Genomic DNA, 14,470 nt, shown 5'->3' on the forward strand with positions numbered 1-14,470 from the left:
AAATAAATAATGATAGTAATGAGTTATAATCCATGAAATAAAATAAATATCCATGAATCCATACTAAGTTAACAATTGAATAGATAGATTGGATCGAGAATCAGATCCATTTGTTCAGTAGTCTTCCTTATAGAATCCTAATCCATACGCATGAAAGGAATGACGGAAGTAACATGCCGTTAGGCAAACCCACAAGGATCAGTTGTTGTAGGCACGAGCCATCAATGGATGCTGAAATTAGTGAGCTAACGTGTGCTGAGAAACAGGGTGTTTAGGCATAGTCTCAGTAGATCTCCCCACAGGGTGCTTATTAATTACAAAGGGAAAAATAATAGCTTCATGGTGGAGAAATCTGACAGACACCACCTTAACCAGTGATCGTCTGACAGCCCCAGTAATAAGCCATGTGAACATCATGGACCCTTGATGTTAGGTCCTGAGAAGGGCACAATGTCTTCTCTGTGATGTTCTTGCCCAAAATGTATAGCCTCAATTTAATCACAAGGAAATAGCAGACAACCACACATTGAGGGCCGTTGTATAAAATAACTACAGAAACTCCTCAGAAGTGTCATGGTCCTGAGAGATGAGGAGACACTGGGCACACTTAAAGCCTGGAGCAAGGAGACACGGCAGCTAAACACAGTGGGATCCCAGGTGTGGTGCCGGACCATGACGACCAGGATGAGGACGCAAGTGCTCAAACTGGTGACATGTGAATAAGATCTGTGGATTAGTTAATAGGCTTGTATTATTAGTTTAGATAATTTTACTAAGATCATATACAGTGTTAACATTAGGGAAAGCTGGGCAAAACCTGTACTGGAGTTCTGTGTACTAATGTTGCAACTCTTCTGTTAATGTAAAATTATTTTAAAATAAAAAAGTTTAAAAAATGTAAAAAGAAAACAGATACTCTGTGATGCCCAGAGAATAACATACGTTCAGTGATCAGATTGTTGAGGATGTGCTAAATTCAGTGCCAACCATAGTAGGAAACTTAAAAAAAATATCCGCTCCCGAGGAGCTTATAGCCCTTCAAGGGGCTGAGAAAGTCATGCAAACAATTGATTGTCATCTGCTAACTGATTTCTGTAATCTATGCAGATGAAAGTTCAGGGAGCATATAGGAAAAAGAACTCTTAATGTATTGAAAGAAATAAAAAAAAATTTTTTTTCTTTTTAATTTTATTTTTGCGGTACGCGGGCCTCGCACTGCTGTGGCCTCTCCCGTTGCAGAGCACAGGCTCCGGACGCGCAGGCTCAGCGGCCATGGCTCACGGGCCCAGCCGCTCTGCGGCATGTGGGATCCTCCTGGACTGGGGCACGAACCTGCATCCCCTGCATCGGCAGGCGGACTCTCAACCACTGTGCCACCAGGGAAGCCCTAAAAATTTTTTTATTTAGAGATGTTTTGGATTGAAATAACTTTGTGCCCAGGTTGAATTCTTCGTAGTAGATTGTCATTTTTGCATTTGGTCACCATCAGCAAAAGCCTTTCCGTGTGTGGCAGAAAACGGATTTCCTAAGTATCACTGGAGCCCCAGCTGTTAGAGCATCATTTGCTTCTTGTAATACGTATTGAAATAGGAAAGAGGAGAACAGTCTGGTCCAGCACAGTATCTCATGCCTACTTTGTTTACAGCTTGTGAATGGACCCCTCTCCATTGTCACTTTTTACCTGAAAGTAAGGCAGGGGGCGGTGCCGGCGCCACCTGAATTAGGCCTCCAGGATGCCATGCCAAGGAGGAGGGTGGGGATGGGGGTAGGTGGTGTTGCAGTGTGAGTGGGCGTGCGCATGCGCATGCGAGAGAGGTCTCTGGTGAGCAGGGGCCCAGCCCCAGCCTCAGGGCACCCAGCGAACTTGCCTCTTTTACCATCCAGAGTACAAATGTCTTATGATTTGCCATCATAAGACATTTTTTGTGTGTTGGAATGTAGATGTTAATAATGAAGTGAAACCTGGTTATTTGAGCCTCTCTTTAGGGACAGAATTTAAGATGCATTCGAGTTTCATTCTGGACATGTCCCAATTGTGATCTCTTTTGGTTGCAGAAATGGTGGTGTGGCAAAGGGGCCGGGGTCTCTGAGAACAAGGAGTAGGCTGGATGGAGGGCCTTTCTCCTTTGTCTTCCAGGGCATGTGAGACAGTGTTACTGTCTCAGTATTCCTCCCCTCACTTTTATCACCTCTTAGTCACCCATCCCCCATTTGTTTGATTTCAAAAGGCCTTTTTTGCAAATAGGCTGTTGTAACTCCTCCGTATAAAACTTTGGTTCCTCATCTCCCTGTTTCTCTTTTCCTGTAGGAGAGGAAGTGGGCTATACTGAGCTCATGAGAGATGATCAGGAATTTGAACTATTTCAATGGAGAACTGATTTCTGGGATTAAAGGAGAAGGTCAACTGCCTTTCTTCCCAGGAAAGCTGGGAGGCTCAATCACATGGCCTTCATTTACAGGCTCTAAAAATAGAGCAGTGCTGATCTGGTCTGTAGGGATGCAGTTCGTGTTCCCAGGCCCTTCTGCTGCTGTGTCCAGCATCTGAATGTTCCTGTCTTCCTTTGTTTTTATAATGAAATCTCAGATGTGCTCATTGAGATCAGAGGAGATAATATCGAAGCCTGATTTCGATCACACTGAGATGTTATAGCTTGTAAACATCTATTGTACAGTAACTACTGTCTTGTTGGCACAGAGTTTCAGAAACTGTGGAGGAGTGTCACTGTGGATTCAATGGATGAGGAGAAAATTGAAGAGTATCTGAAGCGACAGGGTATTTCTTCCATGCAGGAATCTGGACCAAAGAAAGTGGTACGTACTCTCTAGAAGAAAATGTAATCCTCTGCTCTTTGAACTGTTAGCCTGTGTCCTGTGCAGCTCTCGGAAGAGCAGGTAGGTAGTTAGTTCTCCCTTCCAGTTTTTTCTGTGTCCTAATCCTGTGACCTTGGTCAGATGCATTCAGATCACGTCTGGTGTACTGAGGGCCAACGGATCTCTTTGCCCTCAGGGGCTGCTCGCCAGGTATGTGAGAGCCTCCCCGGCAGTCAGTGCCTGCCCTTAAGCTCCAGCCATAGGGCGTGCAGTGCCCACGTGTTTTGTTCCCAGTTTCTGCCAGGGGCTTGCTTCATCGTTCTGGCCTTTATGGTCTTCACCGCACCCCCCACCCCTCTTGCTCCCGGAGCCCGGTGGTCTCGGTGCCTGGCTTTGCCTTAGCCCTGATCACACTGAATTATCCTTGTTGACTTTCAGATCCCTTAGGAACCAGATATTACTGTCTTTATAGCCCCCAAATCCTGCTCATTGGAGGGATTTGTAATTGAATGAAGACCTGTGAATTCCTTTACCAGCTAACCAGCTCTCTGCAGCCCAGGGTCAAAGCCAGGATGAGAACTATTTCACTAACACCCTCCTTCCCTGTCCACCATCGTGCCTTTGTAGCTTGTCTTGTTTGTGGCTTAGTGTTTTATTCAGTGAAGTTTTAGGACTCCTTTAAAAGGGGAAATTTATTGCCAGTGATCTCCAAGAATTAGCGTGATTGCAGCACTTCATGGTTTCCCGTCATTGCTTAGTTTGTTAATATTATGTGATATTAGTATTTCAGGTATACAGTGAAGAAAAGAGGATAATATTTAACAAATCTTTCTGTGTTCATCCACTTCCCAATTTGCCCATATCTCTATATTTTGCTGTATTTGCTTCAGGTCTTTGTTTTATTGGTAATTAACGGTGGATAAAATTTTAAACCTGATAATAGAGATGAAAAACAAAAGAGATTTACTGTCTCTCTTTTTACCCACTTCATGCCTACAATAGTTCTGGTTAGTTTTCATGCCAGCCCATTTATTCCAGGTGGAGGTATGCACTTCACTGTAACAGAAAGCCCTGGTCTGTGTTTTCGAACAAGGATTGTGTGGATTGGTGTGTGTGAGGCTGGGCTGCAGAACAGAAAAAAGGTCACAAACCCTGCATCTCTTTGCTGCTGGTTTCTGGGGCATCTTTTGTAAATCCTCCCCATATTACCGCTCTGAGTAGCCATTGTTTCTAACTGTCTTTACCTTTTCCTGTAGGCTCCTATTCAGAGAAGGAAAAAGCCAGCTTCACAGAAAAAGCGACGGTTTAAAACTCACAATGAGCACTTGGCCGGGGTGCTGAAGGACTACTCTGACATCACTCCTGGCAAGTAGTGGACAGTTTTGTCTGAGAGCAAAGAGTTACAAAGTCAAGATCTTCCTTGTTGACGCTGGGATCTGAAGACTGACCGTCTTCCCATTCTACTTCTTAGGACCGAGGACAGGAGCAGTTCAGTTTACAGAACTAGTGCAAATTACCAAACTTGAAGCTTATTTTCATTAATGGGCTAATGAGAAATGTTATGTCCCCTGTTAACCTCCTTCTTGGGGGAAAGGCGCTCAGCATGGCATACAGGTGACTTTGCTATTTATCTCTACTTCTAAGTGGTTCCTGGTTCCATTTTCCTTTTCATTACCTTAGAACAGGTTTGCCGATAGTCTTGAATGCAGTATTTGTTTATTCCAAAAGAGCATATTTATAATAAAATCGTTGTAGAAGGAGCTCTGAGATGTCAGTGAGTTCAGTTTGCTTCTTTCCATTCTTGGCAGTGACGGGTGGCAGCTCGTCTTTGACTCCCACAGGTGGTGTCTGGAATGCTGTTGGAGACCGAGGTCTGGGCTGCATTGCTGAGCGTGTGGATTTCACAGTTGGAACCCAAGGTGTGCCTCTTGGTAGCAGGTGAAGCAGTAAAGGTACACTACATGTGATTTTTTAATGCTTGCTTTTAAAAGGGTAAATCAGTATTTAGCCTCTTGGATTTCGCACGTCATGTTCTCATGCCATCTCCAGCAAGGATGAAGACATGACTGTGTCCCAGCCCTGATGGGGCTTGGCCCTGAGGTTCTTCTTTCAGAGACTCCCTCTGTCTCCCAATCACTGGCTGAGCTCAGGAGAGCTGCTGTCACACATGTGGGTTAAGAGTTGTGACTTTTGGGGAAATCTGTGGTCATTCCATCATTCTATGGTAAACTACCCATTTTCCTTATCTGTGCTTGTTTTATGGTCTGTGGTGGCCCTTCGGGGTGATTGTTATGGTTCTCATATCACATTGTGGTAGATTATAAAAGCAAGGTTTGGTGTTCTCAAAAAAGGTATGATGATAGTCCAAAGCAGTCAGTACTTTGTGCAGATGACAAGGAGCCTTTTTGCTGTTTTAGTTTTTATCCTTTTTGTTTACTTCTCATCCATTTTCAGTGTCATCCTATTTCAGTGTCATCTTACCTCCTTCTTATATCCAAGCCCCAAAATATGGCATGAAAAGATGTAAAACTGAGACTCCTCAGGATAATTTAGAAAATGGGAAACTCAATCTGTCTTGCTTTGTAGAGGATTTTTGCTAGTAAGGAAGAGCTTTAGTATTTTATGGCATAAACTAGCTCTCTTTTTAAAAAAAAAAAATCTGGAGCTGGCTTATCTCCAAGTATACCTACTTTTTCTGGTCTATACATACCCACCCCCATCAGTTTTAGTGAGATACAGTTGACATACAGCACTGTGTAAGTTTTAAGATGCACAGCATAAGATTTGACTTACATACATCATAAAATGATTACCACAGTAAGTTTAATGTCACTCATTTCATATACATACCAAAAACAAGCGATGAGAACTCCTTAGGATTTACTTTTAACAATTTTCACATGTATCATACAGCAGTGCTATCTGTAGTCCTCTTGCTGTACATTACATCCCTAGTACTTATTTATCTTAAAACTGGAAGTTTGTACCTTTTGACCACCTTTGTCCAATTTCCCCTCACCCTGGCCCACACCTCTGGTAACCACAAATCTGATCTTTTTCTGTTAGGTTTTTCTTTTAAGAATCTACATATAAATGAGATCATTTGGTATTTGCTTAGTCTGTATGACTTACTTAGCATAATGCCATTAAGGTCCATCCATGTTGTTGCAAGTGACAGGATTTCCCCCTTTTTTATGGCTGAATAAGGTTCTATTTGTGTGTGTGTGTATCTGCGTGTATCCATTCATCCACTAGGGAACAATGGGGAACACGTCTTGGTTATTGTAAATAATGCTGCTGTGAACATGGGGGTTCAGATATCTCTTTTTTGACTTAGTGTTTTTGTTTCCTTCAGATATATTCCCAGAAGTAAAATTGCAATATCATATGGTAGTTTCTGTTAACTTTTGGAGGAACTTCCACCCACAGTGGCTGTACCAGTTTACAACCCCATCAGCAGTGTGCAAGGATTCCATTTTCTCTACATCTTCACCAGCACTTGTTATCTCTTGTCTTTTTGATACTAGCCATTCTGACAGGTGTGAGGTGATAGCTTATTGTGCTTTTGATTTGCATCACTAATGATTATATTAATGATGTTGAGCATTTTTTCAGGTACCTGTTGGTCATTTGTATATCTTACTTGGATGAAGGTCTATTCGGGTCCTTTGTCCATCTTTTAATTGGATTATTTTTTATTTTTTTTTTGTTATTGAGTTGTATGAGTTCTTTATATATTTTGGATAGTAACCCTCTTATCATAAGATAAATGGTTTGCAAGTATTTTCTCCAATTCCATAGATTGTCTTTTCATTTTATTATTTCTTTTGATGTTCAGAAGCTTTTTAGTTTGATATAGTCCTACTTGTCTATTTGCGATTTTGTTGCTTGTGCTTTAGTTGTATCCAAAAGTTTATTGCCAAGACTCGTGTCAAGGAGCTTTTTTCCTGTGTTTTCTTCTAGGAGTTATATGCATTTTGGTCTTACATTTAAGTCTTTAATCCACTCTGATTTAATTTTTGTGAGTGGTGTAAGTTAGGGGTCTAGTTTCATACTTGTACATGTGAATGTCCAGTTTTCCCATCACCATTTAGCTGTGGACTTATATGTCCTTTATTATGTTAAGATATGTCCCTTCTGTACCTAATTTGTTAAGAGTGTTTTATCATGAATGGATGTTGAATTTTTTGGAAAGCTTTTTCTGCATCTTTTGAGATGATCATATGATTTTTTTCTTTCTATTAATGTGACATACCAAATTGATTTATGTATGTTGAACCATTCTTGCATCCCAAGGATAAATCTTACTTGATGATGGTGAATGATCTTTTTACTGTACTGCTGAATTCAGTTTGCTAGTATTTTATTGAGAAGTTTTGCATCTATATTCATCAGGGATATGGACCTTTAGTTTTCTTTTCTGGTAGTGTACTTTTTTGGCTTTGATGTTAGGGTAATGCTAGCCTTATAAAACGAGTTTGGGAATGTTCCCTCCTCTTCAGTTTTTTGGAAGAGTTTGATAAGGATTGGCGTGAACTCTTCTTTAAATGTTTGATGAAGTTCCCCTGTGAAGCCATCTGGGCCTGGGCTTTTCTTCGTTAGATTTTTTTTTTTTTAATTTATTTATTTGGCTACACCGGGTCTTAGTTGCGGTGTGCGGGATCTTTAATTGCAGCATGTGGGATCTAGTTCTCTGACCAGGGATCAAACCTGGGCCCCCTGCATTGGGAGCACGGAGTCTTAGCCACTGGACCACCAGGGAAGTCCCTGGTGGAAGATTTTTGATTACTGACTGTTTCTAGCAATTGAGATTTTCTATTTCTTCTGATTTGGTCTTGGTAGGTTATATGTTTCTAATAATTTTTCCATTTCATCTAGGTTGTCTGGTTTGTTGTATATAGTTGTTCATAGTAGCTGTTTATGATTCTTTGTGTGTCACTTGGAATGTCTCCTTTTTCGTTTATAGTTTTGTTGATTTGGATCCTCTCTTTTCCTTAGTGTAGCTAGAGGTTTATCAGTTTTGTTTATCTCTTCAAAAAACCAACTCTTAGTTTGGTTAATCTTTTCTACTGCTTTTCTGTTTTATTTATTTCTGTTCTAGTCTTTTTTATTTCCTTCCTTCTGCTAACTTTGGGCTCAGTTTGTACTTTTTCTGTTTTCTAAAGGTGTAGAGTTAAGTTTGAGATTTTTCTTGTTTCTTAATGTAGGTGTTTATTGCTATGAACTTCCTTCTTCGAACTGCTTTTGCTGTATCCCATAAGTTTTGGTGTGTTGTGTTTCCATTTTCATTTGTCTCAAGATACTTTTAAATTTCTCCTTTAATTTCATTTTTGATCCATTGGTTGTTCAGGTGAGCATTATTTTCATATGTTCAAGAATTTTCCAGTTTTCCTCCTTTTATTATTTCTAGTTTCATCCCATCTGGTTGGAGAAGATACTGGGTATGATTTCAGTCTTTTTGAATTTGCTAAGGCTTGTTTTGTGGCCTGACATATGGTCTATCATAGAATATATTCCATGTGTGCTTGAGAAGAATGCCTATTCTGTTGTTGGGTAGAATGTTCTGTACAGTTGACCTTTGAAAAACATGGGGGATAGGGGTGTGGAAGCCCCACACAGTCAAAATTCTGCATGTAACTTTACAGTTGGCCCTTGTATCTGTGGTTTCAACCAACCATGAATTGTATAGTACTGTAGTGTGTATTTATTGAAAAAAAAATCCACATATAAGTGGACCCATGCAGTTCAAGAGTCAACTGTATATGTCTATTAGGTACATTTAGTCTCTAGTGTTGTTCAAATCCTGTTTCCTTACTGATCCTCTGTGTGGATGATCTGTCTGTTGTAGAGAGTGGGATATTAAAGTCCCCAACTATTACTTTATTGCAGGTTATTTCTCCTTTTAGTCCTATTAGTTTTTGCTTATATGTTTGGGTGCTCTGACTGGGTGCATAAGTATTTACAATTGTTATGTATTCTTTGTTGTTGTTGTTTTTTGGCTGCGCCACATGGCTTGAAGGATCTTAGGTCCCTGACCAGGGATTGAATCTGGGTCCTGGCAGTGAAGGTGCCATGTCCTAACCACAGGACTGCCAGGGAATTTCCAACAATTGTTACATATTCTTGATTGATTGATCCTTTTATCATTGTATAATGACCTTCTTTGTCTCTTCTTACCATTCTTAAAGTCTATTTTGTCTTACATAAGTATAGCTATGCCTGCTTTTCTTTTGAATACCATTTGCCTGAAGTATCTTATTCCCTTTGCTCTCAGTCTGTGTCTTTAAAGCTAAAGTGAGTCTCTGATAGGCAGCATATCATTGGATCTTGTTTTTTAATCCATTCAGCAGTTCTGGGTATTTTGATTGGAGGATTTAATCCACTTATGTTTAAAGTAATTATTGTTAGGTGAGGACTTTACTGTTTCCATTTTGTTAATTGTTTTCTGGCTGTTTTGACATGTGGGGAGGGATATAGTCTTTATGGGAAATTGTGATACGAACCCAGTTGTATTTGAAGGTTGTAATAAAAAGAAAGAAGTTCTTTACCAGTTTTTCTGGGCACCTAGAAACATATCCACCAGAAATTCAAGTCAAAGTCACGTTCTTACCTCTGCCCGTTTCTGCTGGGTCTGTGGCCTGTTTAACAGAAGGAAGTTGGAATGGGCGTGTCTGGGTCTGTTGAAAGTTTAAGACAGTCTGTAGTGCATTTGATCTATAATTCATCACCGTAAGCCGAGGCTTTTAGGGGATAGCTAAAATACATTTGAGCCCAAAAGTGTAAAAAATGACATTTGACTGTTGCTGTTACATCCTCTAAGTGTGGCGAGATGATGGTGGGACTCGGGGGTTGGAGCAGCGCTTGATACGTGTGGAGCAGAGTCTCAGCGAGAAGGCAGTGCAACTACTTCCCGTTCCATTGTTTATAGCAAGGGCACTGCAGACATACAGCCCTTGGTTCTTTTGTGAGCTGACTGAAGTCACTAGCAGAAAAAACGTTTTGGATGTGGGAATGGGGCATTTGGATTTATAAGTTCCCCAGTTCATATCAGCTAATAATGGTTTTCTGAGGCATAGAAAATGAGACTTGGTGTCCCCTCTTCCTCCTAGCTACTGTTTTTACTTGCAAAAATGATTTATTTATGGGGAAGATAATTTTGTGTTTTTTAATGTTTTATTGACTGTTCTTAACAAGCTGTGTCCAGCACTGTTGCTGTGTAGCGAAGCTGGGGTGCTGTGTGTGGAGACAGCGCGATGACCTGTATCACGTGTTGCCGCCCCTGGAGCTTCACGTAGGACAGTCCATCCTCTCCTCGGGTGTGTTTTTTGGGCTTGTTCTGAGAGACTAGATGTTCTGTGGGGAGCAGAGAGTGGGGGAGGCCCAAGGACCTCTTGGAAACCACTTCTCAGATGAACCGGACTTTGGAATCCCTGTCCTGTGAGCGTCATGTTGAATGAGCACTTTGGAAACAGAGCTAGAATAGGCCCTGGCATTGTGCTGTCGACCTTCCTTCTGGCCACAGTTCAAAAAGCAAAAGCGCATTTTCCTTCATAATGGGATTTCCATTAGAGATGTGCTGGTGCTCTCAGGCGAAGTGGCAAGGCTCCTGCCATGGGCCCTTTGGACAGTTAGGCCTGTAGCACTTGTCCAGCTCTCCTGGTTTGGAGATGGGCCAGCACGTTCCTGTGACTCAAACCATGTGGTCTCAAGACTGTGAGAACCCAGTGACTTTCAGCCACCCAGAACTTTGCAGGGGTTAAAGGACGTTCAGTGCAGACTTAATTTTTTAAAAAAATAAGTGAAAACACAGAAGGATACTAATAGGAGACACTGCTGTAAATCATAGCCTGACCTTGGCAGGATCAGCTTCAGAAACACCAAAGTCAGGTTTACCTTGCACTTGACTGTCATGAGATTTTGAACTTTTCTGCGTTCTAGTTTTAGGGGAAAAGTGCTCTTTTGTCCAGGTAAATATTTAAACCTGAGCATCATTTCCTATTCCATGTAGGTGTGTCCTGTTGCCCAGAGAAGAAGTTTGGGTTTAATTTAATCTAGCCTAAGTAAATTTCTAATTTACTGTTAGTTAGCATGGTGAGAGTTTCACTTCAACTGAGAGACGGGTGTGAGCAGTGGGGAGTGGAAGGCTTCCCTGGGTCTTGATTTATGGGCATGTTGTTACGGTTCATGGTCACAGGGCCCTTTCCCCTCATAAAGCAGGGAAGTGTGGTTTGTACTGTGGAAGCCCTGGTGAAGCAGCACCTGAGGAAGGTCAGGAAGGTTTCTTACGGCATATTGGCATCTGGGGGCTTGGGGTGGTTAGAGCCAGGCCAGTCTAGGGGCGTTGGGTACCAGCCAGGACGTTCTGCAGCAGCAGACAGAGCTTCACTGTGGCAGTTAAATGTTTTCCTGTTTAGAGGCCCTTATCAGTTAGCTGACTCAGTATGGTTTTTCAGCATCACAGTCATGAGTTTCAGTGTAGGCGTTTTGAGGACCAACATTTCAGATAACACATCACTAGTAACACACTCTTCTGCCTTCTCAGAATGTTGTCCAGTTGTTTGATGTCATGAGGAGGTGTGATAGAACAGGGATGACATTGGAAGAGTGAGAGAGCAACTGCGTGCTGAAAAGTCTCTTCACACTGGGTAAGAATACACTTTTCACCTAACAGTTGGACGTCCCAGTGATAAGTGGGGGATACAGTAGGAAGTCTGCTTGTATTCCTTGAGCTAAGCATGCCTTGCCCAAAGCACTCAGAAATAACTAGTTGATTCCTATATGTCACCGTGACACAGACACCAAGAATTCTTGGGGTGTCCAGCCATGCTTCCTCTCCTATGAAAGTAGGTTTGGACATGTATTCAGGTACTGGGAATTTGAAGCCTTTATGATTATACTGTAACTTTCATTTTGCAAGTTTTAAGGTTCTTTTCCATATTCCTTTAATTTGTAATTTTGTTATAGAGGTAGAAGGCATAGTACTTAATTTTAGTACTTAATGCCAGTTTTATGACATTAGTCCTGTGTTCTAAGCAGCACATCTCCCCTCCCAATGGAGGGTTTACTTGGTAACAACGGATGGCTTAGTTATCATCTTGCTGGAGTCTACAGACTGGGACATTATGCGCAGAAGTAAGAGGGAACAGACAGACCTGCCGTTTTCTTATCGCGAATTCCCAGTTCCAGTGTTTGTGCTCCGTGGGGTGACACAAAATGAAGCTGGTGGTCAAGTGTTCAAGTGGGGTTGTGTCTGGAGCTCACGCTAGACAGGGAGGTCCTGTCCAGACTTGTCACTTGCACAGCAGTGGTGACCCAGGCACTCACTCATCCACCCCAAGGCCCTTTGTGCAAACACCTATGGCAGTGACTGCGTTCAGCCCTTCCGTGGGAGGCACCCTAATTCCTAGGCTGTCTGGCTCGTCTCTGGTGCCTTGGAGTTGGGAGGTCCCAGATGGGCGGAAGGCAAAGCGCATCAAGCCTGTCCCAGAGCCATGATCCCGGAGCCATGGCAGATGTGGCCTGCAGAGCCTGGGCAGGGCGCTGAGCCGTGTGGTCCTCTTCTGCCTTCACCCACTTTTGGTGGCTAGTCTTCTCTGTAAAAGGAACGTGAGATCCAAACCACAGAACCAATGACGTCAGTGCCCAGCGAGACGAATAGTTGCTCGTGGTGGTTGCCATTAGTTGGAATTGAGTGCTATGGCCCCCTCCCCCTTTTGGGGGAAGAGGAGGTGGTGAGCATATATTTATATAAAGCACTTTATGGTCTTGGCTATCAAGGCCTGGCTTCTCAATAGAATATATTTCTTACTCTAGGTCAGTAGAAAACCACAAATACAGATTTCAGATAGGCCTGAGCTCAAGCTTTGTAGCCCGAGGAGGATGTGGGGTCTGCTGAGTGCAGTAAAAGGCATCAAGAAAGGTGTGTGAATCTCCCTGGCGACCCTCCTGTGGGTCGGGAGGCTCTGGTCACGGCCGCTGCGTCCGTCAGTTAGCAGGCGCCCCCAGTAGAGCCTTGGCATGGGCTGTCCAGACTCTCCCATCCCTGCCCCTTTCTTCCCTTAGCCCCTGTCCTGGGCTCGAGGGCCAGTGCTTAGCTCTGTCCAGACCTGAAAACGGGAGCAGAAACGCTCCCTGGTCTGCAGTGTGGATGCACTGGGTTGGTCTTACGAAAAGGAATATGGCAAGCAGTGGTGTGACAGCTGGAATTAGCACTTTATTCTTAAAAATGACAATAGAAAAGTACCTTTAAACAGCTTATAAAAGCATAATAGACTGGGTGGAAGTTGCTGTTTTCCTTAGAAACAAGAGTACAGAACTGTCACCACGAACCAGGAGGCGATGAAGGCCTAAGCAGGGCTTGGGTGTGGCAGGGACGTTCCTTCCTGTCATTTATTGTGAGGGTGAGCGCCCCTCACCCCTGGCTCCTTTCGTTTTTTTTGTGATGAGCTTCTAAAAGTGTGTTGATCTCTTTACTTCTGATGGAAAATAATGGAACTAGAAAACCTGACACCAACCATGTATATATACTATAGTCATTAAAACATCGAAATCTTCAGCACAGCGTGAGCAGATCAGTAAGAAAGCTTGTGGTCATGTTTAGCTATATCAGCAGTTAAAAATTCTTAGGTCAATATATTTTTACACCCGGCTCTTCTCCAACAAGGGGGGGGAGGGTGAGCTGCCACAGACTCTGGAAGTGTCGGCTTACCACGCTAGACTGACTGGCTTTGACGGAGTCTTGAAGCAAGCTGACGAGTACTCATTCCAGACGCCACTGGTTGCGCACCTCCCCCTGGGCCGATGGGGCAGGTAGTGTCACGGTGAGCACATGGGATTCAAGATCATGTTTTAAGTGGTGTGTCTGGCCTGCTGCTGCCAAGGCTCAGTTCAACCCATGTTTTGCAAAATCACTTGGGAGATGGGAGCTGCCCACTGCAGCCAGGTGGGCCGGGCAAAGGTGGCTGCCTCCTGGGCCCAGGCTGGCCTCCCAAGCCAAGGCTTCCCCTTAGACTCAGCACGTTCACCGGGGGAGTCGCGTGTCAGCTGGGCACACACAGGAGCGTGCTGGTAGAAGAAAAACATAAGAAAACGGCAAAACCCAACACTCGGCCCACAGTTTGTATAGTTACCTCGGGAGCTGCCGGGCTCTTCTAAGTGAGGAATGTGCTCCAAGGAAAGGCTGCTTTGCCCCGCTGGGAACCTGCCGCCATTAGGACAGAAGCTCCTGGAGGCCTTTGATTGTCTTGCAGGGTGTCCTACTAGACCTGGAAGTAAACCCCGAGTACTGCACTAGCGGTTCTAACATCTAACGCTGCGTTACTCGTGGACCCTGGACTCAGGCCAGGGAAACAGATTTCTATACATTCACCATATGATTCTGGAAATTTTGATAATATTTAAAAACATGCCTTAAACATGCAGCTTCTTTTAGAGGAAAAAAATAGATATTTTAAATTACAAGCATTCAAAAGTCAAGCACAAAATCTGTGATCCAGCCCAGTGTAAGATCATCCATCCTGTCATACTTAAAATGTTTGGTATAAAAATACTCACTCTCTTGATTTTATCGTTGACATCTTTTATGTTTCATTCGAAAATATCTCCAAACTGTACAGAAATGGCAGACCATGCGTTCACAAATAACACGGTTTCTTACAAA

General features: G+C 43.0%; 1 protein-coding gene across 3 annotated transcripts in view; it reads left to right on the forward strand.

Annotated features, from left to right (window-relative positions):
• GTF2E2 (general transcription factor IIE subunit 2) overlaps positions 1 to 4,571 on the forward strand; it is a 74,727-nt gene extending 70,156 nt beyond the window's left edge. For all 3 annotated transcript variants that reach the window (XM_004277143.3, XM_033400596.2, XM_033400595.2), the window contains 2 exons: positions 2,696 to 2,811; positions 4,068 to 4,571. In XM_004277143.3, the coding sequence (XP_004277191.1) occupies positions 2,696 to 2,811; positions 4,068 to 4,184 (233 nt within the window). In that variant the 3' untranslated portion in view covers positions 4,185 to 4,571. The remainder of the gene's footprint in view (positions 1 to 2,695; positions 2,812 to 4,067) is intronic.
• The last annotated feature ends 9,899 nt before the right edge of the window (positions 4,572 to 14,470 follow it).

Source organism: Orcinus orca, chromosome 21 (genome assembly GCF_937001465.1).
Source record: "Orcinus orca chromosome 21, mOrcOrc1.1, whole genome shotgun sequence".
NCBI lineage: Eukaryota > Metazoa > Chordata > Mammalia > Artiodactyla > Delphinidae > Orcinus > Orcinus orca.